Here is a 27,583-nt window from a genome sequence, read left to right as displayed (position 1 = left end):
ATCGAATTATATATGCATCCGACTAAACATGAATGACCCGTTGAGTCAGAAATTTTAGAATGAATTTGATTTGACTCGATCCGATTTTCTATTAGATTGGCTCTGGGTCCAACATTAGGATCCAAATAAGAAACCGAATTGGATCGGAGTTACTCACGATCCGATCCGATCCGATCCAACCTATTTGCACCCCAATATGCGCGGGGGCTTAGGTTGGGATGTAAATCCAACGGTCCGCAACGCACCATTCGGTTTTGGTACTCAAACCGGCAACTAAGCACTCACATCGCTGATGTTTGGCCGTTAGAGCGGCATGTACAGCTTACCAGGTTTGGTTGGCCAGAAATGGTCGTATTTTTGGTGATATCAGTCTGTCCCCGTGGTTTGTGATGGAGCGGGCTCGGGCGCAGGCAGCGGAGTTCCTCCATGTAGACTCAGACTTTGGACCTATGATAGCTCGGGACATCTGGGGCCCCCACTCTGCTTCGGCAGCTCCTCATGTGGTGTTTTTCACCTGGGAGCCCCCACCCCCGAGCTTCCTCAAGGTCAATTTTGATGCCTCAGTCCAGGATGGTGGCAGGAGGGGAGGTGCTGGGTTTGTCATCAGGGGCCCGGATTCCTGCTTGGTGGCAGCAGGAGGCTGTCAGATCTTCGACATCTCAGTTCCAGGGGCAAAGCTGCGGGCAGCTTGGATGGGGTTGCGATATGCGCGATCCGTTTTGCGGGCGAGCTCCATCATCCTGGAGGGAGACTCGGCCACTGTGATCAGTTGGGTCCGGAAGGGCCCGTATAGCGATAGGGCAGTTCACCCACTGCTCCGGGATATATGGTTGATGGTGAGGGAGGGGGTACTCTTTCGAGTTGGGCATGTATATCGGGAGGCCAATGGTGCGGCAGACTGGGTGGCGGCGTTTGCTGCGTGCCACTCAGGCGGCTCACTATGGGTCGGTGAGGGTGATTTACCTGGTCCTATCCGGGAGATTTTGTATGCTGACTCTTCTAGGTGCATTCGTACCCGAATAGTATGAATCATCGGTTTTAGCAAAAAAAAAAAAAAAAAAGCACTCACATCGCTCGAGAAACCACGGCCGTCCAATGAAAAACGAACGACCGTAGTTCCAAGCCCTCGACCCCCAACAAAACCATTTCGGCTGACACCAAACATGGGGACCACAGGTCTTACCCTCACGATCTCCAATCAACGGCTCCGGTTTCACCCTTTCGTTGCTTGAAAATCGACGCACCGATTGCCTTCGTTAATAAATAAACTTATTTTTAATGCTCTGTTTTTATCGCGAAATGCCACTCTCCTCTCTGAGTCCCTAACCTCTACTCTCCTCCTCAGATCTCTCTTCCTCTCTCTCTCTCCCAACCCTTCCTTCTCGAGTTAATATATATCTCCGGTCCCTGGTCGATTCCCTCAGCCCCAATTTTGGATTGCTCGTCTCGAGATCTTTGGTAGAAGCGATGGTTGTTTGCAAATGCCGCAAGGTATTCCCGATCCAATTCCTTTAGCTATCTTCTTCCCTACCTCTAGTATTAGATTCGATTTTAATTAAGCATTTTCTCATTCTGAAATTATTAATGGGTTGCGGAGAATTGGGAAAGAGATTTCGTTCATTCAAAGAAATCTATTACTATGCAGGGGTTGGATGAATTATGGCTGTTCTGTATTGAAATCGATGGTTTTGTTTTGTTGTAATCGTGATCAATTGGTTCGTTGTTGATTGGAAGCTGTTTTACTGGATTTGGTTCCAATTCTGTTTTCCAATGGTTGAAATCAGCCAGTTTTGTAAGAATTGATTTAGTTAGGGTGTCCATTCAGGTAATCTACAATGTGGTAGTCGTGTTTGAGAAAAGGATTAGTGGAGAAGTTTGGGTTTTTAGGGGATTTAGATTGGCTGGTTATTTATTTTTTCTCTGATAAAAGAGAAACCCATGGATCTGTGTAGTAACGTCTGGTATTACATACATGGTCCTTAATTTGAAGCATGGGATGATTAGTTGTGCTTAACGTTTTTCATAGTTTCATTTGATATCTGATCCTTTTTTTTTCTTATTGTTTTTTGGATCACTACAAGTGGAGTTTTTGGTTTCAGGCGACCAGGCTGTATTGCTTTGTTCATAAGGTGCCTGTTTGCGGGGAATGCATCTGTTTTCCAGAACACCAAATCTGTGTGGTAACCATCTGGACTTCTGTCATAATATGCTCATAGACACATTTTTTTTTATTCTAGTATATGATGATTGCAAGGGAAAAATGGTACATCTGGACTTATGGTTCATGAACAAAATCATCACACCCTGGATAATATTCAGCTACAAATGAAAAGTTGCCATTCCATATAAGATAATTATATTTATGAAAGTAATCAAGCATGTAAATTGGTCAGTTTACTCAACTCACTTGATTTACCATGATTTTATGGATGAAACATCATGAACAGGATGTTTGATGTCTGAATGTTGAAGCATGCAAATGTATTTTGCATGTCCCTGTTATTCTCTATATTGGTCAATACCGAATTTTCACAATGCATGTATCGTATGAGTTCTTTGTTCAAGTATAGCTGATGTCATTGTTTTATTTTTTATAAATCAGAATCAGACTAGTGCATTTGATATTTGTTTCTTCTCTTCTAATACTGTTATGTCAATACATTTATGATGGCTTTAAGAATGTTTGAGAAGGGAAAGCAAGTACAATATACAAAGAAAATGAAAAGATGATAACATAACAGATATAACTATAAGAGATTCCTATGCATTGCAGTTTCTAATTGTTAAACACCACTACTGCTAGGTAATGTTTCAACATTTTTTTTTTGTTGATTTTATCCATTCTACTGTATAACCAAAACTTTGATGGGAAGTGAATTTATGATGCTCTGTTCCTTTGTGTTTCCATGTTTCTGTGGTAGCATGCATTGCATGTGCCATACTCTAGTCTGCACTAACATAAATATTCTGGATGGTTGCTTCAAATTCAGAATAAGATCTAGTCATTAGTCTTCACATCTACAAGGTATCATGGAGCCATTATGAAGCGTCCTTTTAGTCATACTTACCTCCCACTACTGCCACCTGAGGTTATTGAGGTTGCATTCTTTATTCTTGATCAACGCACACTTGAAGCAGAGACTTTATTCTGGTCTTGTTCAAATAGTTATTCACAGCTAGTGCTGGAGCAAGTATTTTTTTTCTCATTTTCTTTTCTTTTGGTGGTAGGGGGGGCAATTACTACTGATAATCGAGAAACAAAGTTTCTATTTGAATTAGTTATCTCAAACCAACTAGAAGAACCCTGTTAGAAAAGTGTCCATACAGTATGACATGGAGTTGATTGACATAATGCTTGTTTTTTTTGTTTACATTTATAGAAAAATTGTACAAAATGCACATTTTACAAATATTATGATTATGTATTGAAGTGTATCCTCTTCAAAATTCATGATTATGGGTTTTAAACAGCTTCAGACTAATGCATGTAGCAGCCCGTCGTGGTATTAGAAGAAAAAAAAATTCGGTTTTTTGGATAAAATAAAGGCATCTTAGAAGCCTGAAAGGCACGAAAGCATTAAGGAGCATATTTCTAACCCATTATGGGGTTTGGAAGTGGGCATAGCAATACTTCAAAGTCCTTCAAAATCATTAAGCTCTGTACAGCACATAACATGCATAGGCAACTAGCCAACTGCCCACACTTTGTCATGCTCGAAACTTCTCTGTTCTAGTAACGAACGGAATACTTTTCTTCAAATTGTGAGTTATCTCTTGACCCATGTTTTCTGTTCTCTCTTTGATAGATTTCTCCCAGATATGGAATCATTTTTGCATAAGTGAAATCATTTTCTCATAAACCTACCCTACATATGCTTTAATGGAGGGTTCACAAGAGAAGCTATAATATCAAAAGGAAATTCGTGTTTTAATCCAATAGTTTGTTGCATCAATAGTGAACAGAAGACTCACTACAACAGCCCGGTTTCATCTCCCTTGTGCTTTTTAACTATTTTCTAGATGGGCATATTCTTTATGATTTTGATAGATGAAAAAACTTATATTCTTGTTTTGAAATTTTCACATTGGAGTAGTGCTAAAAGAAAGAAAAAGGATAGATGATAAATAAAATGAAACAAGAAAAAGGAAAAAGCCTTACCCAAGTTGTTGGAGAAACTATTTAGTATTATTTCTCCTCCTCCTCTTCTTCCTTAATCTCCTCTTTCTCCTTTTCTTCTCTTCCACTTGGATTTTCATAGGATCTAAGGTTGGCAACAAAAACCTTCTTGAGAATATAGTTTCGTACTCAAGAAGTTGGGATCCATGGAGTTAGATAATAGGAAAATAAGTGTACAAGTTCAATGTTTCTCACTAAACCCCAATAGAAGTGTTCAATTCAAAGTCGGTGGTACTTTTTCGAACTGTCTAGATTGAGGTGTACCAAGCCATACTGGAGGCCGGTCTGGACGGTTCTAGCCTTCAGATTAAGAAACCAGCAAGGGAGGGGGTGTGGGAGAAGGAAAGAGAAGAAAAGAGAGAGAGGGAGGAAGGAGGAAGGGGGGAGAGGCCGACGGAGTGCAAAAGAGGCGGAGGGAGTGGGGAGGAACGGCTTTCAAAGCCCTCTCTCCTCCGTGTTGCCGGAACACAGTTCGAAACAGGGACTTCGACCCCTTTTATATTTTTATGAATTTTTTAAAGAAAAGTCGGCAGCCACTTCCTCTCTCTCCCTCTCCCTCCCTCCCTTCCTCTCTCTTTTCCTCTCTTTCCTTCTCCCTCTCCCTCTCCCGCTGCCTCTCTCTCTTTGTTGCCCTCTCCCGCTGCCTCCCTCCCTCCCTTCCACTCTCCCTCCTTCCCTCTCTCTCTCTTTTCCTCTCTCTCCTTCTCCCTCTCCCCCTCCCTTGCCGGTTTCCAGTCGATTCATGCGGGAATGGCCCGACACGGTATCATACCATACTATATTACCAGCCTTTTGGCACAGGTGCCGGTTCCAGTACTGCGAATCTTGGCTCAATTGATCATAATCATGCCTCTAGGTATGGATGATGATTATTTACTCTTTTTTTTATTTTTCTTTGATCTAGTAAAAAGCAACTAACCTACAGGTAATGATGAATCCCATAATTATAAAGAGCAGTTTTATCATCTAACCTCATGAGGTGGAGGAAAGAAAAAACTGGGAGAGCACAAAAGGATTTGCCAAACCATAGTTGATATATGTTGAAGCATTTTGGGCTTGGGGGAATTCTAGAAGAGCTTGTGAATATAAGATATTTGGCATCCAACTAAAAAAGTTTAGAGTCAGATGTGTATCAAAATTAGATACATGTGAGACACTTGGGTTCTTATTAAGTTCTTTGGTTGCAGCTTCTAAAGATTGGTGGAGAGTTAGACTCTTCCAACAATGATTTTGACCCTCTGTTTTCATTGTTAGAAGTGAGTATTTGTTCTTTTAGAGGGGTGTAGATATTGAAATAGCTTTGCTAAATGTTTTTTCCTTATATCCTTAAGTTAATTGAGAAATTTGGGTGAGAAACTTGTATGTGAAAGCACCTTACCTTAATATACATTTTCTTTTATGAATAACAATTTTTTGAATATCTAAACAAACAATGTCTAAACATATAACTGTTTATATTTTGTTTATGTATAATTTAGTTAAATTACATATTATCCTATGATCCCGGTATCTCCTTTTTTTCCCCTCTTGCCAGTTTAAACACTTGGATATGCATCCGAATTATATTCTCATGTCGATATCCATGCCACACTGACCGATATGGCCATTTCAAAAAAAATTGTAGTAGTTCCCATTAACATTTTATACCAGTCCCATATTCAAGTGGGAACATTAGTCGTGCTACAAAAATGTTGATCCTAAGTTCCTTGTTCTTAACTACCATTGCCATTGAAAATCATTTCTTGCTCGAACTTACAAGTGCCTAAAATGCACCAATCAGCTTTATCCTTTGGAGGTAAATTATCTCATAAGCACCTTCTATTGATTATCATGATTATGTGAATATCTTGATACCAGCATCCAAGCATGACAACTTGATATTCCCCTTTCCCTTTTTGTAACTTTAAATTTTTCACCTTGCATCTTTTCACAGGATTTTGTTCATTCTCCTTATAATTAGTCAACTTTAAATTCCCCTTTCCCTTGCTTTTGTAATGATTAATTTTTTGCTTGCATCTTTTCCCAGGATGCTGTTCATTCTCTTTATTATTTGTATTGGCACATCATTATGCACGTGTAACATGTATAGATGCAACTTGGATATGTGTATAAACATATCTACAGTTACATATACATAAAACCGATGTGATAGTTTTGTTGCAGTGCAATAGCATAAAACAATTTCTTATTAGTGTTCTATGACTGGACAGGATCACACTTAGTTTTCTCGATCATTTTAGGTAAAAAAATACTCTGATTGGGTAATTGATGGAGAGTATGATTGGCCTCCTACATGCTCTTTCTGTAATGCTGCGCTTGAAGCTGGAAGTGATCAGACGACTCGATTGGGTTGTTTGCGTATGTCATACTTTACCTGTACATTTATATTTTTAGTTTTCTGGAAAGTTGTGTTACTACAAAATATTGACAAAATATTGTAAACCTAAAAAGCTTTCTCTTTTGCTCATCTCAGATCTTATGCACACAAAATGTTTGGTGTCTCATATCCAAAGCTATCCACCACAAACTATGCCAGCAGGATATGTCTGTCCTGCATGTTCTTCATCTGTAAGATGCACTGGGAGAATCTTTGCATAACTTTGTCTTGTTTGTACTACATTTTACTTTTCTCTTGGCTATTAGTAGTTCAATAGTATTTTTTTACAACTTGAATGGACAAAGTAAAAAAAGAAAGAAAATGCATTTTGTTCCACAATCCACACAATTTGAGCTTTTTTTGGTTGTTTTGGAGGCAGGGGGGGGGGGAGTGTGGGAGCAGGTAATAAGTTGGCTTATGTGGAAAATTCGGGTCAGCTGGTATAATGCTATATCATTACATCATTTGGGAATATCTTTTCTGAATTGGTATCCAAATGCCTGAAAACCTTAAACCATTGTTGAGATGTCTATTTTTAAGGTCAGCTATGTCTTACCTATACAGATCAAAACCTAAGATATACACTAGGTAAAATATAAGAAAAAGGACAGAAAATGCTCTGTCATAAAATATTAAAAATTAGAAAAAGAGCTATAGAAACTTTATAGGTTTACAAGCATTTCCTCATAAGGTTCAATGTACTACTAAAATTCTTATTTGTTTTAGTTGATTCAAAAATTAAATAAGGAGGACAATTTTTTAATCCAAATTTATTATGAGGTAGAAAACTTGGTAGCAAAACTGTAAACATGCCACAGGTAATGAATACAGTATTCATCATATATATATTATCTTTTAATAATAGTATTATGCACAGGTATCAGTGTGGTATAATTTGTTGACACGTTTCATTTTTGTTTGCCAACATTTGTTGAAATGTGAGTATAAGATTAGCTACTGCCAAAGGCTTTTGCATCACCATATTTGCTTCCCTTAGGGCTTGAAGTCATCAGATTTGCTTGCTGTATCCCCACTATTAATTGAGAAATTATATACACCATCTAATAGAGCCATTATCATGATGACCAAGAGCATCATCGTCGTCGTCATTATTGTCTTCTCCTTGTTTCTAAATTTGTTTATGGCGAGGTTTTATGTTTCAGGTGAAATCTATCCGTTCAGCTGAAACTGATCTGAGACCGAACCAAAATTGACCCCCAGTTCCAGGTTTTGGTTAGTTTTGGCCAAACTGACCATTTTTGGTCCCAAAAGTATATGCTTTTCTTTAAGTTTTCTTTTGGCGTTCATATCATATTGGAGCCATTTACTTGTTACTTGAATATAAATGTTTTTTATTTAGAACTTTCAATGTCTTTTTCTTGAATAAAATTAAGGTATAGATAATAAACATGACAGTTTTGCGCTGAGATCTTTGTAAAAGAAAAGCCCTTATTATCATCACTTTAAAGACTAATGTAAACAACTAATACAATTCACCTCATAGGAGTAACATCCTTTTTTATACAAAAATAAATAAAAAATTTTATAACCGTAGCCTTTTTATTTTATAGCCACTTAACCATGAAATAATGAGTAAGGCTGCCTAAATTTAATATATATGTTAGTTATACTGAAAAACGAAAAGTAGTAGGCACTAAAATGCTTAACAATGCCAATAGAATGAATTTTTGACCAATTCATGTTCAAGAAGGGAATTATATACATTCTATATACATAGTAGAAAATACTAGTACCTAAACGAATTTCACTTATATGCAATATTAACTTAAGCCTCAAATTGTTAAAAGTACACATTTAAAGAATATATGGAGCAAAACATATTCTAAAATGTTATCCAATAGCTTTTCCTGTCATCTTTATTTTCTTCTCCTTTTCATTTTTGTGTTTTTTTTTGGGGGGGGGGGGGGGGGGGGGCTAAATCTCTAAAACTTGGAGTGAAACTTCCGACACCACCAAAATTGCCGAAACTAAAACTCCACAAGCCTAATTGAAATCGAAAATGAAACTGAGTTTTCAAACCTTGGTCTATGGTTGTTACCAAGACTCTGCCTACTTGCAGTCCATCTCCAATATTGGGATCAAGTGCCACTATTCTACCATTAGCACAGCATTGCTATCACACCATTATCAATATTTTCCTTACGTTGTGATTCTTTGACATTTTACTTATGTAATCCAAGTTGACTATTCCTTGACCTGATACTTCAACACTCATCTTCATGTTCTTAGCTTCACTAGACCTACACCAAGTGTCTTATTTGTTAATAATCGATATTGTTCGAGTATTCATTATCTTGTCCATTTAAAAGTAGGTGCTTCTTCATTGCTAGTCCGGTCATCTACAGGGATATGTTTCCCAAGATGAAAATTGGGCCAATGGGCTTCTTGATAATACACAGCAGTTTACAACAGGTTCACAACTAATGTCATGTGGACAATGTGATGCATTGATTTTAAAAAATTTAAACACAGATAGCCAGCTAAAAATACTACCCTTATTTGTTCTGGTCCTGATGTTAGGGTCTCTACACTATGATAGTTACAGGGTAGGCTGCTCGGCCTTGAGTTTCTCCAGGAATCCTTCTCCTCCAAGTTTCATTATTGACAAGCATAGGCATCACAATACTAGATACTATTATTCTAACTAGTGTCAGCCTAGGCTTAGGCAGCACAGGGAGGGACCTGTTTAGATTTCTATTCTGGACTGGGTTGGGGTATTTGGTGTGTTAGGCCGATGGATTCTGACCCCTTTTTTCTTTTGGTGCTCAAATGCCTTAGTTACAGCTTACAAGTTTCACTAAAATTTGATTCTATGTTTCTATTTTTTCATTAAGCATTTATCATTTCACTTTTGGTAGAGTTGCTTGTTGTTCTTGGTAACTAGGATTATTGTTCATTTCTCTTATCAATTAATGCTATTGGAATTTTTGAATACTTAGAGGTCAACATGTCACAATACACTTAACTAGATCCTTAAATAAATGTAAAAAATGTTTCCCTTTTACCTAGTTTTGGTCAAATTTATTTTGATAGTTCCTAAAGTTTGTAGTTATATTCCCCTTTTAATATGATCCTCCTAGGCATCCACTTATGAGCCACGTTTTCTCTAGGCACTATGCAGGTTCCATGGCTGCCCAGATACTACAACCACCTTTTAAAACATTATTAAATTGAACTCATCCTCATTGTTGCTATCATTTTGTTGAAGCTGCTGTTCCTATCACAGAACAGTTTTTGCTTGTTATCCATCAACTTTTCATTTATGGCATCCCATTTTTCATTCCGCTTCATCTGCTTTTATCTGCGAACATGATACTTGATCTTTTATCTGATTTTAGGATGAATACTGGGACTTGAATTCAGTTATCTGTTGCTTTCATCTAAGTGATTTTTAGGCTAGTGGCCAGCATACATCCTTGTCACAATTATTTGTACTAACGGTCATAGGTTGGATTGTCCTTAATACATGTGCAATTTGCCTTCCATGTCATACCTTATCGTGATGATGGACCATATGACGTACAAGTTATTTTTTGGAAAAATAGAAAAGACTTATGTAATCAGTAGAAAGCAAAACTTATGTATTCTTGTATTCAAGTTATGCCATATCGTACCGAATCGAGCGGTACAGAACGTATCATACCAGTTTGGTATCCTATGTGGTACGGGGGGGGTACCAACATTTGATACGCTAAACCGGCCCCCGTACTGAGCGTATCGACACAGTAACCGGGTGGCACCTATATGAGGCTGGGTACCAAGATGGGGCGTACGTTGCTTGTATTTGAGAGAGCAAATATGAACAGGTATTATTTGAAAGAGATGCACATGAGCCAAAATACTAGTTTTACATATGCATATCATGACTAGCTTCATTAGATTATATTCTTATCTATAAAAATAAAAAAAAAAATTAAGGACATGGTTTATGGATTAGCTGAAGATGAAGTTGATTAATGAGAATGCTTGATGTACGTCCTTTTATTCTGTATGTTAATGGGAACATTTATAGTATTGATACCATACGTTTATCATTATCATGCCTCTACTCTTGAGTATACCCTTCAAAGTTTAAACCCTTGTCTTTTTCCACTAAGTTTTGTATATCATGTAATTTTGAACCCTTCTAGTAATTCCTTGTCTGCACTATACTTAAAATTGTCACATTTGAAATAAACATTAGAAGATTTTGTTTTAGAAACTTAGAATTATTATCATATGACTGGAAAATGATGTACTCAAAAGCACTAGGTGTCTTATGATATTTTTTCCTTAGTATATACATCTTGAGTTGAGGATGGAAACCTTTGCCAACTCCTTTGACCATTTGGAGGGAAGAATGCTTTTTACAGCAGAGTATAATATTGATCCCTTTCAACTGTCAACTATGAAATTATTCTACTTTTATATAAGTCTGTCCTGAAAATCAATGCATGAATTTGTCTGATATCAAGTAGCACTTTGTTGTTGCAGATATGGCCTCCTACAAGCATTAAAGATACAGGATCTCGCCTCTACTCAAAACTCAAGGAAGCAATAATCCAGGTAAGACCATTATAATCGTCTTTCTTTAGTTATCAGTATATTACTGTTTTCTTTCTCTACCGTTACTTTATCTTACAAAATCTCATGACTGTATTTCTAACTTTACAAACTTTTCCCCATCTATATGTGTTGGCTTCATAATCTGTTGATTCCACTCATCAACATAGGCGATCATTGATTAAATAATATATGCTAGTTGACATCAGTAAATGAGTATACTCTTTAATGACATGATACATTCAGCTTACTAGTGGCTATCTATGCATAATGGCATATAATTGTCCTAGTTTTTCTTTTCTTTTAATAATTCTCGCCAGTTGACGGCTGGCTAGTAGTGGCAGTGAAATTATATTGTTTATTTCCAGACATGCCTAACCACATAAACTAGTGCCAATTTGCTCTTTATAAACATTAACATGTGGGATCATGCTGAATATTTGATTTGTTGGATATTCTTAAAGTTTGTTCCTTGAAGTAAATTTTGAATATCATATTCAAGAATTCTAGATTTGAGGTTTTATTTCCAGTAAACATTTTGGTGCCCTATTTATCTCCCTTGCAAGTTCAATCTTATTCCAAGCCTTCCAGGTATCTAGCCGTTTGGATATCATATCAAGCTTCCAGAAGCTACATATAGCATAAGTCTGGCTGTCCGACTCCATGTACCAGAACTAGTCCTTTTAGATTTCAATTTTGGGCTTCAAGACTTCGGATCTAGTTCCCTATGTGATATAGCTTCTTTGGGTATTCCTTTTAGCATGCAGAAGTTCTCAAGGACATGAGATCTGTTTCCTGCCCTTTTCATTAAGAAGCAGTGATTGTCTACTTCGTGATCCCTTTTCTTTTTTGTTTTCTAGAGCATTGATATTAAGTAGTAATTCACCAGCTTACACATGAAAGATTGTTTTGGAATTTTATTTATTATAAATTAGATTAATGGAATTGTTAATCAGCTTTCTGAACTAAATGCAAATTTTTCAACTGCACCATTTCTATCCCATGTATAGTGCATGGAATTTATACTAGTAACTGCTACAGCAACCGAAGATCAACCTACTGTTTTTTGTATTTTACGAGGTAGGGAAATTTTAGGTTCAATATTCTGAAAGAAAATGAAGCTAGACAAAGCTTTAATATGATTATATATCAGGCACTATTTTTTCTTGCTGTTTAAGATAATATATTAGAAAAATGATCAAAGCAGTACTTGAGCTACATTTATCTAAATCTTATTGTCCTTTCCATTGAATATTGATTGAGCATGTGTTTGTTTCCTCGTGGAGTTTTAGTTATGCTAATAATCTTGGACTTCAAGCCAATGCTTAGCGTATTTTAGTTGCTGTGACTCTAAGCTGTACTAGGGTCAAGACATTTTGCAGTCAACTCAGTAACAGTTGTTTGGACTCTTGAATGTATTGCAGAGTGGCTTGGAGAAAAATATATTTGGAAGTCACCTTGTTTCATTGCCTGCAGCGGAGAGTCGTGTTCCTCCTCCTGCTTTTGCTTCAGATCCGCTTATGCATGTATCTGGTGTTGAAGATAGAGATAAACGTAGTGCAGATTCATTTACCAAAGAAGGAAAACACTCAGATGAAGTATACTCATCTGCTGATGGAAAGGGTTCTACCAAACTTTCAGAACCGGAGATTATTGAAATAGATGGTCCTAGTTCTTTAGGAAACCAATATAAGCCAGACCAAGAGCCTAACTTCATGAAAAGTGCAAGCCCCAAGGGTGTAAGTGATATCTGAGCCAATAATCAGCCCGCTTTAGTACTATTAGTGTGAAATTTAATTCATAGACCGTGCATTCACGCAACCGTTAATGGTGCTTGATATGATCTTGTCTTTTAACATCATGCAGCCTGGTGCTACCACAAGAAAGGGGACTTACCATGTTGAGAGACAAAATTCAGAAATATCATATTATGCTGATGATGAAGATGGAACACATAAAAAGTACACAAGAAGGGGTAAGTTATATGTCAAAAAGCTGTTTCCCTAATCATATTTTCTCTCTAGTAAAGTATTTGATGTGCCCTTGACTTGACTCAATAAGGTTCAGTTGTCTTAATGTTATTAACATGGACATTAAGCCTTATTTCGTCTATATTGGATTGGAGCTATTAATTTTATTTCCTCATTATTTCCTAATAATAACTAAAATACAAGGATTTAAAGATCAGTGGGTCAGTACGGTATAGTTGGTACTATAGTGTTCCAATGCCAAAAAATTGGTATCTAAAGGTGCTAGGATGCGGAAACCATCCATATCGGTATGTCATACTAGTCAGTTTATACTAGTGTATACCAATGGTATTGTACCAACATTACAAGTTATTGTTAGCCATCCCATCCCGAACTGAACCAATGAGGAACCGAGACGGTTCGCCCTGTTGGCTTGGAACGGTTGGATTAAATCCTCTCATGAGTCCAACTATTCAATTAAGGCCCAATTTGGTTAATAAAGGCACCCTCCATCTCAGTAAAAAGTCTTACTCCCCCCCCCCCCCCCCCCCCCCCCCCCCTCTATCTGTTCAAGAGAAGCCCCTGCTCCCCCTACCCAAGGCATCATGAGCAAGTGTTCTTCTCTATTACTCTTTAGGATTTTCCTCAGCCCTCCCCTTTCCTCCCTCCCTCCCTCCCTCCCTCCCTCCATCCCCCTGTTCTTCTCTCTCTCCCTCTCTCTCTATCGCTTTGCTAGGGTCAGGGTTAGGGTTTAACCCCACCCCTTCCTCCCTCTGCCTCCCCCCACTCTCTGTATTCCTCTCTCCTTTTTTCCCTCTGCTCCTCTCTCTTCCTATTTTCCGTACACCTTGGAATGACATGTTACGGACCTGTATTGTGCTGAGCTGGTCCCTGGCTAGTACACCATTCAGTTCCAATTCGGCGAACCATGTCACTGGTCAATATTGATGGTTTGCATTCTTTTTCTTTAAATCCTACGGTGGTGTCTTGTGCCAAGGCTGTTTTTGTGCAATTGATATTGAAGTCTCTTATCATGTCCATGTGCAGAAAATGCAATATTATGAATCTCTGCATATAGGGTTTGGTCCATTCATACCCAACTTGTTTGTATGTATACATTTGGTCATAAATTGGTCTTGAACCTTTGTCATGCCATATGCTATGGCCTTGAATTTGAGGAGGCCTTCCTGGCCTAGGCAAGACCTGATCTGCCTCTTTGTGGACCCATGACCAGTGCAGTTAGGACTTGAGTCCTGCCTAAGCTACACAAGGGATGCTCCCACAGTACCATCCTTTGTGTGGCCAAGGGCTAGATTCTCTGCTTGGGGTGGTATAGAGCTGCCAAGGAGGTCTTTCCTGTTCTTGGCAGGACCCCAGTCCAGCTATGTGCAGACCTTTGTCCGACAATGGGTGGAGACTCTCAAGTCCTGCGCTTGCCAGGTCCATATGATTTCAGTATTTTTGAACCCTCAGGGTGGCCAAGTGCTGGAAGCCCTTCTAGGGTGGTAGGAAACTGCCAAGGAGTTCTTCATCCACTATTATTTTGAGCTGATGTGAACTCATTATGCATATGATATAACAAGATTTAAGGTTGTCCAACATGGGATCCTTTTATATGTTACTAAGGCTTGGTACGATGAAATGAAAAATTCTAGTTCTAAGTGTTTTATCATTATTTCACATTAATTTAGAGACTATTTACTTGTATCTCTCATTTGTAAATAGATGTATGTGTGATTTTATGTGTTTGATCATGTAGGACCCTGATGGTTCTTGTGCATACTAGCTATGGCTTAATAAATGTAATTTTTTTTCCCTAGAGCCTTATTGGATCTAAGGAGTATGGAAGGATTAAATTACAACTATATGCACACAAAGGGCTTCCATGAATATAAAATCCTTCAGAAATTTATATATATTGTATAATGACTTAATGAGAGAGGGAGAGTTTCCTCCCTGCCACTGCTGTCAAATGCTCCCTTTAGCTATCAGTGCTAGCGAGAGATAGAAGAGACAAGAAAATACTTGCAAGACTCAAGATCCATGGCATGATCCTGGAGCTAGAGAATTATTGGAGCCCCAGCAATGGTCCCTCTAAACAACTTAATTATTTGTTAGTCTTAATCAAGGTTTGCCGTACCAGTACCGGACCCCGTACGGTACCACACTAGCATAGTATCGGTACGGTACGGTACGAATTTTTTTGGCATACCGAGGATCGATACGTCACCGGTACCTGTACCAATTCCAGACTGGTATGGTATGGTACGTCCGGTACTGTTCGGTTTGGTACGGTATGGCATACCATGGTCCCAATACGGAGATATATTTTCACTAAGTATGCAGTTGTATGATTTCATACTCATGTGTGGGATGTTATTGTTGTTTTACATTGGTAGTACATATGATTCGGCAATCCGTTGATTAATCCACTGCATGTACACTACTTCCATCTTTAGTTGATGCACTTATTAGTTACTGCATTCATGAAAAGCAAAGACTGTTGTGATGTTTGTGAAACTTGTCATCAACAAAGATTTGATGCTTAATTGGTAGATAATTGGAAACTTTATATCCATGAAGTAGAAAACTTAATGTGGTGCAAATGTGGTTGATTATGTCTATAATATGTTAAAAACACTTTTATCTTGTAAGTTATACTGCCTTTGTTTGTGTTTGTGTGCACACGCATTTGTGTGAGAGAGAGGAGTGGATTTATTAACCATGTACATATCGAAAAAGAAAACTTTGCAAATTGCTATATAAATACTTGACTATTACATAAACAAGGTTTTACATGCAATTGGATGTGTCACAGTGAACTCTGTCCAAGCCCCTTCCACTTTTTTTTTACAAAATAATTCTCTGTTGTAGTGGTTACACCTGGACACTTGAGATCCATGAAAAGCATGCTGGTGAGATCTAGTGAGATGACCAATATGGTAGTGACACCATGCTCCTCATTCACATGAGAGGGTCAAAGCCGAGGAGCACGAGAAGACCAACAAGATGCACAATTTGGCATCCCCAATGATGCTGAGTTCCAGATCATGTTGGGGATCATCGGTGACAACCTCAAGATGAATCCAAAAAAGTGCACCAATATGAAGGAGAGGCTTGTTGCCGTCTCTAAGAAAACGAACACTAGCATCAAGAAAAGGAGGTCGCGCGGGGCGAGCGGGCGCGGTGGGGGTTGGGAGTGGGGTGTGGTGTGGTGGGGGTGGGTGAGGCGGGCGCAAGAGTTGGCGATGGATGAGACCATGGTGTTGATGTTGGAGTGGGAGTCCTGCCAAAGGGAAGGGGTGGCGGGTAAGGAAGAGCTTGAGCTCTGGCAGAGGTTGGGCTTGGCAAGGTTTGATGGTGTTGTTGCTGGCGAGCTCAGAGGCCTTAATCTTGTGGAGGATGAGGAAGACATGCTGAGAGATCACGAAGAGGTTCTTGTGGTTGCTGGTGGTAAAGAGGAAGGAGGCTAAGGCATGGAGGGTGAAGCGGTTAGAGTAATGGAGACAAGCATGAGGAGATGGAGGCAAAGGAATAGGGCAAGGCATGGCAGGAGCGGGCAGTGCCATCGCCATTCTTGATGGAGGTGGAGCCCATGGGGGCAGAGGAGACGAGGGGTAAGCTTGGGTGATGATAAGACTCATTGGGATCTTGTTTACTTTTTTTTCTTTTTTTGATTGCTGTCCTATTGAGGATGGCGTAGATTGTGTCCAAAGTTGAAAGATGAGATGCGCTCTTCACAACTCGAAGATGGGGGCTAGACGATTGGCTGGATGATCATTCAGGATCAACGGAGGGAGTATTTTCATCATCTGGGACGATGCACTAATGGCATTGTGTGGTGGACCGGCCGCAAGATCATATTTGATTAATCAGCTAACTTAAAGGACCTAACTAAAAATTTTTAAACTTTAGGGCATTGGTGTGCAACTTGGGGGATGCCGGGGGGGGGGGTCAAGGTGTAATTTTTCCTTTTTTGGGTGATCTGAAACAGAATCTTGATGATCTTGCATAGATGGAATAATTTACTGAATCAGCATATATTAGCATGCAAGTAGAATATATGGTTAATTTACTGTAAGCTATATCATGTTACATCTGGAATATGTGGAACCCGATGAAAAGTGCTGGTATTTTGAATTGCAGGTCCTTTCCGTCATAAGTTTTTGAGGATGTTGCTACCTTTCTGGTCTAATGCATTACCAACTCTACCAGTGACTGCACCACCACGCAAAGATCTAACTAATACAAATGATGTTCTAGAAGGACGTGTGCGACAAAGATCATCAAGGATGGACCCAAGGAAAATCTTACTTGTGATGGCGATCATGTAATGTTCTAGATTCTTTTAATATTCAAATCTATTCTTCATTTATTGGCTGTTATTGAGCACAAAACCTTGATCTGGCATTGTAGTTGAAAATTTTGCTGCTATGATCATGCAATAGCCTTCATACTAGATGAACATTTGAGCTTGTCCAGATTATATTGCTGCTCTCTATTCATTTTCACATGTTATGTTAGTCAACATAAAACCAGCATTCCATTCTTGAATTCATATATTGCAATCACAACTTGCAGGATATCGTTTGCTTCGTAGTTTAATATGTCTATTTTCCAGTATTTCTGGTTTGGTCTGTTTTCATGTTCCAGTAGGAGCTCTCTCTTCATATATAACCACATTCATATGCTTGCTGGTTCATGCAGATTTATCAAAGTGCATAACATGGTCCAGGCTGCTTTCTTGTCGATGCAATCATTTATTATTTTATGACTTGTTTGCTTAAATGCATATTGGTGCTTGTTCGCATAAATGCATAGTGGCATCTTGTGCTAACAAGTAGCCCAAACATGGCTTGACGGTTATAGTTAAGGTTCTTTAGTTTCATGCTGGAGTATCAATTTTTCATCCAGCACAAGTTTCTTCCTCCCTGACAGTGATTATTGTAGGCAGAAACCAATGCAAAGAAGCTTAATATGAAATCTGTGCGGATCTGCAGGGCATGTTTGGCAACAATGGGCATCCTGTACTATCGATTGGCACAGCGCAGTCTTGGTGAAGAAGTGCCAGAAGATGAACCTCAGTAGGTACTGTTTAGCCTTTTCCCATGCTAGTTCATAAAGTTTCTGGTTTCTGGGCCTTTGTTCCAGCCCATTTCCCTTCTGTGAATTTCTTGAGGCATAGCAAACATAAAGCCGCCAAACTGCTCCTTAGAGAGTGGTTAAATGTTGATTACCAGTGATGTTCAAAGAACCTTTGCTTTCTAAATTATTCTCTCTTCATTTTAACCATCTCCCTCCCTTGGAAACCATGTACAACTTTTGGATACATGTTGTTATCTTTTTGTTGATAGCCCAATCTCTTGTGCTCCTAGGATGGTTTGTGTTATGTCTTCCTTTGTTGCGATTCCCATCACAAATATGCAGACAATGCTAGCTATGCTTTCCTTGCTGTTTGAGATGCCATCAACTCAATCTAAAACATATTTTTGCCAAAATCTGTTTTTTTCCTTAAGGTTTTTGAGAAGGTCTATAGCAGATGTGATGTAAGTTCTCGTTGGATTAGTCCATTCTCTCTTGGATATTTGCACTTTATTCTCAAGTGGGGTTCAGAGCCAGGTTCTTTGTTTGAAACAAAGTGACCATGGTGACTTGAGTAATGTGGAGATGGTTATGGATTTGCCATTAACAGGCGGTACTCAATGTTTGTGGTTGCTGATTATCTATGTAAAGTTAAAAAAGAATGTCTTTCATACTTGTGCATATTGATGTTCCTAAAAGTGCTCTCTTCCACATTGAGTGTTGAAGCTGATGATGTTTGGAGTGCAGTTGACTTAGTGGGTATGGGGAAATAAGTAGTCAACTAGTAATATTTTTTGTATTTAACTTAGCCCTCTGTTGAAATGGTTTTTCCATCTATTTAAATATTCTTCAATTGGGGATTGTGTTTGTGAGTTAAGGGAGAAACCATGAATCCAACTGACAAATGTTTCTATTCTTCATCAAGGCAGCTGACTTCGGTAGGTGTGGGGAAAAGAATCCAAATAGTCAGCTTTTTTTTTCTTTTTTTTTTTTGTGGTTTGACTTGCACATATTCTTCCCTGTCCATGGTTTCTCCATCAATTTAACTTCTATGTAATGTGGGGATTATTGGTTCGATTAAGCACCTTCTTATTCATTTGAATCTTAGTGTTAAGGCATAAATTCAACTGCTGAGTGCTCCTATTATTCAACTATTGAAGCATTGCCAAGTTATGTGTTTGTGATGTAGTTGACTTGTTGGGTATTAGAAAATAAAGCCTCATAGTCAACTAGTGATATTATGTTTTGTTTGACTTGCACTTTTTCTTCCATGGCATGGTACCTCTATTTGTTTAACTGTTCTTCGATGTGGAATTTATTGGTCAAGTTCAAACATCCATTTGTTTATAATATGAATTAAGGGAGAGCCATAGACCCAGGTTGCAATAGTGGCCAGCATCTCAGATAGTATTTCATGTCAGATTAAGCTTGTGTCCCCCCATTTTCTGTTGGTTGCTTCCGGTAAACCCTACACAGCTTTCGTCCTTGTTTGCAGGACACAAACTAGCATCTGAATCAGGTAATGCAGACACTCTTAAATGGGCATCAGGATCTACACTTATTTGTAAGAGATTCTTCTACATCTTGTGCAGGCATTTCTGAATCCTAATGAGGTGACAGTGGTATATATAAGGATCATAGTTTTTTGAGTGTACATGGTTCACTAAATTGTTTGTAATAGTTAAGCTTGATTATTTCTAATATTTAATGTTTGATGACATGAGTCCTTTTCATTTGAGATCATTTAGTACAGATGATACACCATTCTAGTTTCCTTCAGGGCTCCTTGGGGCTCTTTCATATCTACAGTCGGAAAGATAGATCACCTTCAGCACATTACTAATATCTAGCACATGTTGCTTACATAGATCAGACAGATATTTGGAGTATATAGGGACCCCAGGCTACAGGTGGGAAATCTATGAGTGTAGATTTTGACCTATTTACTGTAGCTTTTACGTAAATTTGAGATCCTTTGACTTTGAGGCACGCATTCCATATTTGCTGTTGATGCATCAGAGTGCCTTTTTTTTTTTCTAGCATGGTATTAGATGTGGATGAATTTATTGAGGATGTCTAAAAGGTTAGACAAATAGAGTGTAGTATTACTTTAGTCTGCATGCCAAGTAAATACGAAAAATTATTAGGTGGATCAGGTTCACTGTGAATTTAAGATGAAATTATTTTGATGAAATTATTTTATTTAGGTCTACGGTAGATCTGATCCATCTAATAATTTTTTCAGTTAACATCCGTCGCCACACCATCTCACACGTGTGCAGCTTATCCCACAAGGTCGAGGTCCCAACGTGTGGTGGAATAGAGGTATCAAAGTTTTTTCTTCCATCAGGTTTGGCTAATTAAGTGATGTCCAAAGCCTAAAAAAAGCCCAAGTTTAAACAGTTTTAAGACAATCCTTTCATCTAAAAGCTTAAAATATTGTCCCTCGTCCCTCGTCCCTCGTCCCTCGTCCCAAATTCAGAGGAAACCCCATATAACCCCATGTAGATACGGACATGAATATCTATGTACTTTCTGACCATATCATCCCACGATAAGATGCATATTTTTTAAATTATCTTTTACTATATATAATAATCTAATAATATGTCCCATGAGCAGGCATCAAGTGATTGGCCCATCTGTTTGAAAAGCTTTCTCGCATGCATGAAATTAATAAAATAAGCGAATCATTTTGGCCTTAGAAAAAGACAGGAGGCAGCTCTGATATTTTTTATTGACTCGTGTGATCTCTAGGTTACATGGGAATACTCTTGCTGCCCTAACAAGACGTGCAGGGGGGGAAGACCTAGGTGACATTTTGGCCCATGAGACTTTGTTGGGGGAGGCTTCGCTTGTACCAAACAGCTAATAGCCATCTGTTGAGACGTGTCAAAGTCTCTTGGGAGGCAAGATTGGATGGATGGAATTAAGACATACTGGATTAGAATTTAGAACAGGTCGAGACAGACAAATCTGCAAGAATTAATTTTTTTTAGCATACAAATTATGTAAATAAAAAAAAATGAAAAATTAAATGTCACCATCTTGCATGACATTAAACAAGTTAAAAGTTTAAAATATAGAATGCAATAAACCAAATTTTTAATAATAATAAGAATGACAAATAAAATTATTGTTTTTTAGAAAATCAAATATTTCTTAAACTAAAAAAAATGAATGAAAAATGAATATCTAAGCATGTATGTGTAGCGTTTCACTTGATTAATGATCATAATACTTTCTTCTCCACTCAAGATCAACCTTGTTTTATAGCAAAAATATAAAAGAATGGAACATTCGCATGGCCCTAAAAATTCAACAGGTTGCGATGCTTACAAATCAAAAATCAAGATCGCAGATCCAACACTTCCGAAACTCAAAAATCAATATACGTCACTTAACATCAGGATCAGCAGATTAAATTGAAGAAAGAAAAGAATTGAAGCAACCGATACCAGAGGGAGAGGCCTATTAGTTTCAGCATCAAGGGCGGTGACAGTGGCAACACTCTTAAAGACAATAGTGTCTTTCTCCTAAATAAACATGAGAGCACACAAAGGCTAGATCAGAGCTTGGCAATGGGTGTGAGAGATTGCGAGAACGATACCGAGTTGGTATGCATACAATTAGGGTTTGAGAAGGGAGTGAATGAGCAGCAGACTAAGGAATTGAATCATTCATATATGATGCAAACTAGGAAGGGTTGATTGGCCAATGGCTTATATGTAATCAGGTCAGGTTCTTGTACCTACCTTGGATCCATTACAGGTTTCGATTTCAACCAAATTGTGAGCAATGCAATAATCTTGTTGAATTTATTAAAAAAAAAAAATCTTTTTCAATCATTGATGAGTCTATCAAATTACCACGCGGTGTTAACTATTTATAAAATTTTTTTGACTTATTCTTGATTGTGGTGTTTTTGCCACTCATTTAGGAAGATGCTTCCTGGCAAATCATCATTTGGTCTTAGAGACCCAATGAATCAATCGAGTATATGTAGCACTAAGTGATATATGATCTTATAGTTTCTTGGTCCAAAGTTGGTAGAAAGCCCCAATATTAAGAAGTGGCGTCCCACCAGGTGACAGCTCTCAAATCTTACTCCAAACCTCCACCAAGAGTCGTGCTAGCCGGCCAGAATCGGCAGAGTAGACCCTCTCTAACGTAAAATTATAAACGAGGGACAACCTCTAATCCATATATCTAATCTATCTGAACAATACTAGTTGGTGCCTAATATTGTGGAGCAAAAACCTCTCTTCCGCACAGGTGGATTGGTAAGCTCATAGAAATTGGTGTGATGCAAGGGGCTGATTGAATAAAATTGCCAAGCCAATATTGAATATGTCCAAGAAACATTTTGGTGTGCCTTGAAGCATCTCCAATCTAATATATCAGATTGTCAAATGTTGGTGTTTCTAATCCTATGCAATCAAACTCATTTGGCTCTTAAACCCAAGGATTTTGGTTTTTGTTTATTAAAGACAAGATCTTCATATCTAATCCCAGCACTTAATCTTCATTAAATATATGAAGCATCTGAGATGCATGAATTAGAGTACTAACAAATTGTAAACAATCTTCACTGGCATCTCTTATCTTAATGTATTATTATGCTATCCAAATAAGGCCTTCTAACACTTATAGGATCAAAATTTGTTTTTTAATATATATATATATATATATATATATATATATATATATATATATATATATATATATATATATATATTGTAAAAAATATATTGTATCCAAATAACATCTTCTTGGGTGTCTTTTTTTTTGTGTAAAGTTCTAGGTTGTTACATCATGGGTAGAAGGATTTGTTAGAGGAAGAAAATGGTGGTAAAATACTTATTAGAATCGAAAACCAAGTTGTAAACTTAGCATGAATCGTGGTGTTATCTCAGGATCATCAAAATTTAGTTTGTAATCTTATTTGTATCTCGAGTGACTTAATTAGATATTAATAACTAGTTGCATGTCTCACAACTTGCTTTGAGAGGTGATATGTGCAATGAAAGATGACTCCGTAACAATTTTTTTTTTATAGTTAACGGAACGCCCTAATAAGATTAAGTGACAACCATGATGAGTCAACGGATTTGCAGGTGAAAGTAATCATGTTGCAAACCTGGTCATTATGTCCATAGAGCTTATAGCCATAATTAAGTTCTTCATTGATGCAAGCTGCCCCCACAATTTTCATTTTTTAAAAATAATAATATCAGCCACAGGCCATAACAAAATGACTTAAATCAGTGCTTGTATCCACTGGGTTATAGATGGGGCTCCATTATTACTGATGAACATCCCTTTGATTAAGTTAGAAATAGATCTGTCATCCCAAACAATGTTATGTTACCCTTCTTCTTTAAACTTTGAATCCACCAACTAGCCTTGTCTCATGGTAGTTGTATCATAGACATAGTATAGGAACGAATTCTCCTTCATCAGAGACTTTCTATGAACCCTATCTATTAAATGAAGTGAGAAAAATGTCCTTCCAATTCAATTTTGCTTGCTTGGTGAAAAACATTGGTAGCTTTTTTTTTTTCTTCTTGAGACAAATTGCTATTATCTCTACAAATAGAAGCAATGGATATGAAGACTACTACTTCGAGCTGAAGATGGTGAGAAATTCTTCTTTTACTATTAGAAAAACAACCTCTTCCCTAAACAACTAGACTTGGCACAAACAAAACATATTATATAGCCTTTCACATGGGACTAGTCACTCATGGCACTTTCCTACATTCATTTTAGCAGAAGATTGACCCTGCAAAATAGTGAATTAACTCAAAACTCGGAACAATTCTTCGATCTGTACGTGTCATCCTTGCGCAGGGGCCATGCCAATCTTCTCTGTATTGTTCCAATTTTATCAAATGTCTTTGAAGAGACACGGGATAGAGTTAAACACAAAACTTCCATAGAGTGATCTCCCAAGTTACTAAATCTTCTTCCAAGCTAACAAAAAGGACTCACATGTAATTCACTAAGTGCTGACAAATTGTTTGCAACTGGCCCAAACCATGACATCCCAATAATTTTGTGAGCCCGAGAAAGAAATAGTGGTTAGGTATTAAAACAATTTCCAGAACCCCACCCCACGTTCCTGCATGCCTCTTCTCTCTCCTCTTCTCCTCCTTTCTTTATTCCCACAAAATTTCTTCCCTGGTTTCATTCAATTCCTTAGCAACGCTCCCCACGTTCTCCCAATTGCCAGATCACACACTTCTCACACTCCCTCTCGCCTCCCCTTCCTTCCTAAACTTAAGCCTCTCTTAATCATAAGCTTATGGCCTTTCAATCATTAGCTTTAGACCCTTGGACCCATTATAGAAGCCCATTGAATGCCTACTTCACAGAATCTTAGATAAGCCATTGTGTTATTCTCCTGAGAAGACTCCCAGTTTTTAAATCCTTCCACTGCCTGCCTGAACTTAGCCTTCTCTGAGCTGTATTGCCCCCTTGGTGACAATTAAAATATGCTTATGATCGATGATCAAACAATTTAGCTGGTGCTGGCGAGACAATGAAACCAGCATATAAATACAGTTTCAACTTGCTAAGCCTCACCAATCCATTCTCACAGTGATCATACAACCAAAGTCCTTCCTTTCTATCACCACCCAAGTTTGTAACTCCACAATGGAGCCTGAAGTAGTGGCCTTCGAAGCAAGTTGGAACTCATTTGATGCAGCAATATCGGCTGAAGAGTCTGAGATAATTGCCCACCTGCTAGGTGTTCAGGAATCTCCTTATGAGCTTGATCAAGACATGAGCATCGCAATGCCACCGATATTTTGGCCTGACCATGGTGCTGATCTATATAATTGTTCAGACTTCGAAACTAATAACAATCCATACTATTTGTCTCAAGGGACAAGTAGTAGTACTACTAGTACTAGTAGTTTCTCTCTTCCCCTTGATAACAATGGAGGCTGCTGCTTCGTCAGTGATTCTAATGCTGTTCCACAGATCAGCAATAGCTCCACCTCGATGGATTTTAGCATCGAGGAAGAGAAAATTATTGGGCGATCCCTTCCAGCTGTTTCATATCATCAATTCAGTGAGCCAGTTTGTGCGACCGAGGAGACGAGCAGTGATGAATTCAGAAGCACAAGAGAGCAATCATCAGTGCCTGCTGTTCCTCTCCATCAGACCTCACAAACCATGAAGAAAAAGTTTCATGCAGGTGATGCTGAGCAGCCCATGACGAATGAGAAAGGTGGCACCTCTATTGAAAGTCTTAAGAAGAAGGCCCGGGCCTGGGCACCGGTGAGTATGCAACTCCTCTTTAGCTACGTGCCAACATATTGCCTAGTTTCTATTGGTGCAAGTTCTAGACATCATGATCAAGAGATTGAACATGTATTAGGTACCTAAGAAGGTGAAGAAGGCTCAGTCTAAGAAGGCCAAGATTGTTAGTAGTGGCAATGAGGAAGAGAATAGTACTGCTGACTTAGATATGCAGAACTCCAGCTGCTGCAGCTCAGAGGAGGATTCAAATGCCTCCCAGGAGCTGAATGGAGGAGGCGGCGCAAGCTCTAACTCCAAAGGAGGAACTCTGAGTCCAGGTGGGAAAAGAAAAACCAGTCGGGGGTCGACAACCGATCCCCAAAGCCTCTATGCAAGGGTAAGTACTTGATCTGAATTGGCCAAAGGCCTTCATTTTGAATCCTAAGAGTGCAGTGTTGCTGCTGCCACCTTTTCGGGGTTCTGATCTTATTGCCATTTCAATAATTTCACAGAGGAGGAGAGAGAGAATCAATGAGAGATTAAGGATTCTGCAGAACTTGGTTCCCAATGGGACCAAAGTAAGTTTTGGTTACTGCATCAATCCTGCTTTGCTCCAAAAACTTTCAGAGTGAAAATGTTCGATATCTAATGAGTCTAAATTGGCATAATCTTGTAGGTAGACATTAGCACAATGCTTGAAGAAACAGTTCAATATGTAAAGTTTCTACAGCTCCAAATTAAGGTGAGGATTCTCTGAGTCGTGTTATTGGAAAAACACAATATAATAGTCAAAAAAAAAGGTCCAAACTACTAAGACAATATAGGTTGATATAATAAGATATCTGAATGTAATTATGTTGGCGATTTCTCTGTGCAGCTTCTGAGCTCGGATGAGCTGTGGATGTACGCTCCAATCGCTTACAATGGGATTAACATTGGACTTGACCTAAAGATTTCTCCATCTCAACAGTAAGATCTAAATGGACTCGGACATGGAGACTGCACCAACACTAACACCCAAACAGAATGATGCTGGATCTGTGATGTTCACAAGTCTTTATTTATATCTTAGTTTTTTCATAAATTCATTGCATGGTAAACGGTTTATCTGAATAAGCTATTCTGCCATTCGAGGACTGAAACTTAATGATCACCTTGATCAGATCTCATGTTCTTCTCAACTCTTCTTGTGTATGTTCACTGTGAAGCAGATGACGAGATTGTTAGATTCTTCGTTCAGTTGTAACTTGGTTTGTCAGTGGGATTGGGCCGATTTGGGTTTCATCGTCATTTCTTTATCCAGTACAAAGCCGCCTGTAAGAAATCGGCTATACAATGGGGGTTATCCCTCTCTTAAATACTCATAGATAGCATTTGATTGAATGTGCGAGGACTCGTGTGGGTGTGTATTTAGTCCCACATCAATTATTCACTGAGAAGATCTTGGATACTTATACAGGAACAAAAAAATACGTTTCATCTAGTCATTTTGGGCGAGGTTTAAGTTGTTACAAATAGTATCAGAGCGAACTCGATCCATAGCCTATGTGGACTAGGGTACAATGCAACACGAGTTTATAAAGGCTGAACACAGACTGATCATGGTGCTTGTAATTAAATTTGAATAAATTTGAACTACTAGCTTGACGAAAACGTTAGAGCTCGAACGGAAAGAGTATGTGAAGAACCGTGTGGACATGCCTATAAAATCTTGGATACTTATACGGAACTAAAAAACCCAAAAAATACCTTCTGGCTAGCAATTCTGGATGAGATGTTACGTTGTTATAGTATGGAAGTAATTCAAATAGGTCGAGAAATCCCCAATTCAATCTGAATCCATTTTGTTATACAACTGAGGCCAAGCCTGTGTTCTTACAACTCTATGGTCTTATTTATTTTAGCCATAGGGCTTAGCCTAATCCATGCAAAAAGGTTCAGCCAAACCACATTCAGCTTGAGTTTGATAAATGGATACGGAAACCAAATATGGAGAACAAGAGGGAAGCAGATATGGGATGGCCAGCATGATGGAGGTATTAACAAGCGAGAGCTGGCAGCTGCGAAGAGAGATTTCATGAAATAAGATTCTCATATTTAGTATATAACAAAAAAGCACTGGATGTGAGAGAGAGAGAGAGAGAGAGCAACCCTTATCATCAT

At 38.4% G+C, this 27,583-nt stretch overlaps 2 protein-coding genes and 1 non-coding gene across 7 annotated transcripts; 2 read left to right on the top strand and 1 right to left on the bottom strand.

Annotated features, from left to right (window-relative positions):
- The first annotated feature begins 1,284 nt into the window (after nucleotides 1-1,284).
- Nucleotides 1,285-21,468, top strand: LOC103718583. 5 transcript variants are annotated; one of them, XM_008807474.4, is made up of 10 exons: nucleotides 1,285-1,491; nucleotides 2,100-2,180; nucleotides 6,418-6,535; nucleotides 6,651-6,745; nucleotides 11,049-11,120; nucleotides 12,542-12,856; nucleotides 12,984-13,092; nucleotides 17,234-17,417; nucleotides 18,088-18,175; nucleotides 20,415-21,468. In XM_008807474.4, exons 1-9 carry the CDS (start codon nucleotides 1,468-1,470, stop codon nucleotides 18,173-18,175), a joined length of 1,086 nt encoding a protein of 361 aa, XP_008805696.1. In that variant the 5' UTR covers nucleotides 1,285-1,467; the 3' UTR covers nucleotides 20,415-21,468. The 5 variants fall into 5 exon arrangements, with proteins under 5 accessions (XP_008805696.1, XP_008805695.1, XP_038975743.1 ...); XM_008807473.4 differs by lacking the exon at nucleotides 20,415-21,468 and adding an exon at nucleotides 19,665-19,942; XM_039119815.1 differs by lacking the exon at nucleotides 20,415-21,468 and having other exon boundaries at nucleotides 11,033-11,120; nucleotides 18,088-18,507.
- A 1,454-nt stretch (nucleotides 21,469-22,922) lies between these two features.
- LOC103718593 (transcription factor bHLH84) lies at nucleotides 22,923-26,659 on the top strand. The gene is made up of 5 exons (XM_008807484.3): nucleotides 22,923-25,459; nucleotides 25,560-25,817; nucleotides 25,933-25,998; nucleotides 26,097-26,162; nucleotides 26,298-26,659. Exons 1-5 carry the CDS (start codon nucleotides 24,830-24,832, stop codon nucleotides 26,391-26,393), a joined length of 1,116 nt encoding a protein of 371 aa, XP_008805706.2. The 5' UTR covers nucleotides 22,923-24,829; the 3' UTR covers nucleotides 26,394-26,659.
- Nucleotides 23,976-24,079, bottom strand: LOC113463492. The gene has a single exon (XR_003387804.1). It is a non-coding gene; the product is annotated as a U6 spliceosomal RNA (small nuclear RNA).
- Nucleotides 26,660-27,583: the final 924 nt, after the last annotated feature.

The sequence above is a fragment of the Phoenix dactylifera genome, unplaced genomic scaffold (assembly GCF_009389715.1).
Source record: "Phoenix dactylifera cultivar Barhee BC4 unplaced genomic scaffold, palm_55x_up_171113_PBpolish2nd_filt_p 000626F, whole genome shotgun sequence".
In the NCBI taxonomy this organism is placed as follows: domain Eukaryota; kingdom Viridiplantae; phylum Streptophyta; class Magnoliopsida; order Arecales; family Arecaceae; genus Phoenix; species Phoenix dactylifera.
This window is presented reverse-complemented; position numbering and strand designations above follow the sequence as displayed.

Excerpts from the sequence above, each read along its gene's own strand:
- LOC103718583 (XM_008807474.4), top strand. The coding sequence starts at position 1,468 with ATGGTTGTTTGCAAATGCCGCAAG. Across the intron at positions 6,536-6,650 it reads GACTCGATTGGGTTGTTTGC|ATCTTATGCACACAAAATGT; the intron begins GTATGTCATACT and ends TGCTCATCTCAG. Across the intron at positions 12,857-12,983 it reads AAAGTGCAAGCCCCAAGGGT|CCTGGTGCTACCACAAGAAA; the intron begins GTAAGTGATATC and ends AACATCATGCAG.
- LOC103718593 (XM_008807484.3), top strand. The coding sequence starts at position 24,830 with ATGGAGCCTGAAGTAGTGGCCTTCGAAGCAAGTTGGAACTCATTTGAT. Across the intron at positions 25,818-25,932 it reads CCCAAAGCCTCTATGCAAGG|AGGAGGAGAGAGAGAATCAA; the intron begins GTAAGTACTTGA and ends ATAATTTCACAG. Across the intron at positions 25,999-26,096 it reads TGGTTCCCAATGGGACCAAA|GTAGACATTAGCACAATGCT; the intron begins GTAAGTTTTGGT and ends ATAATCTTGTAG.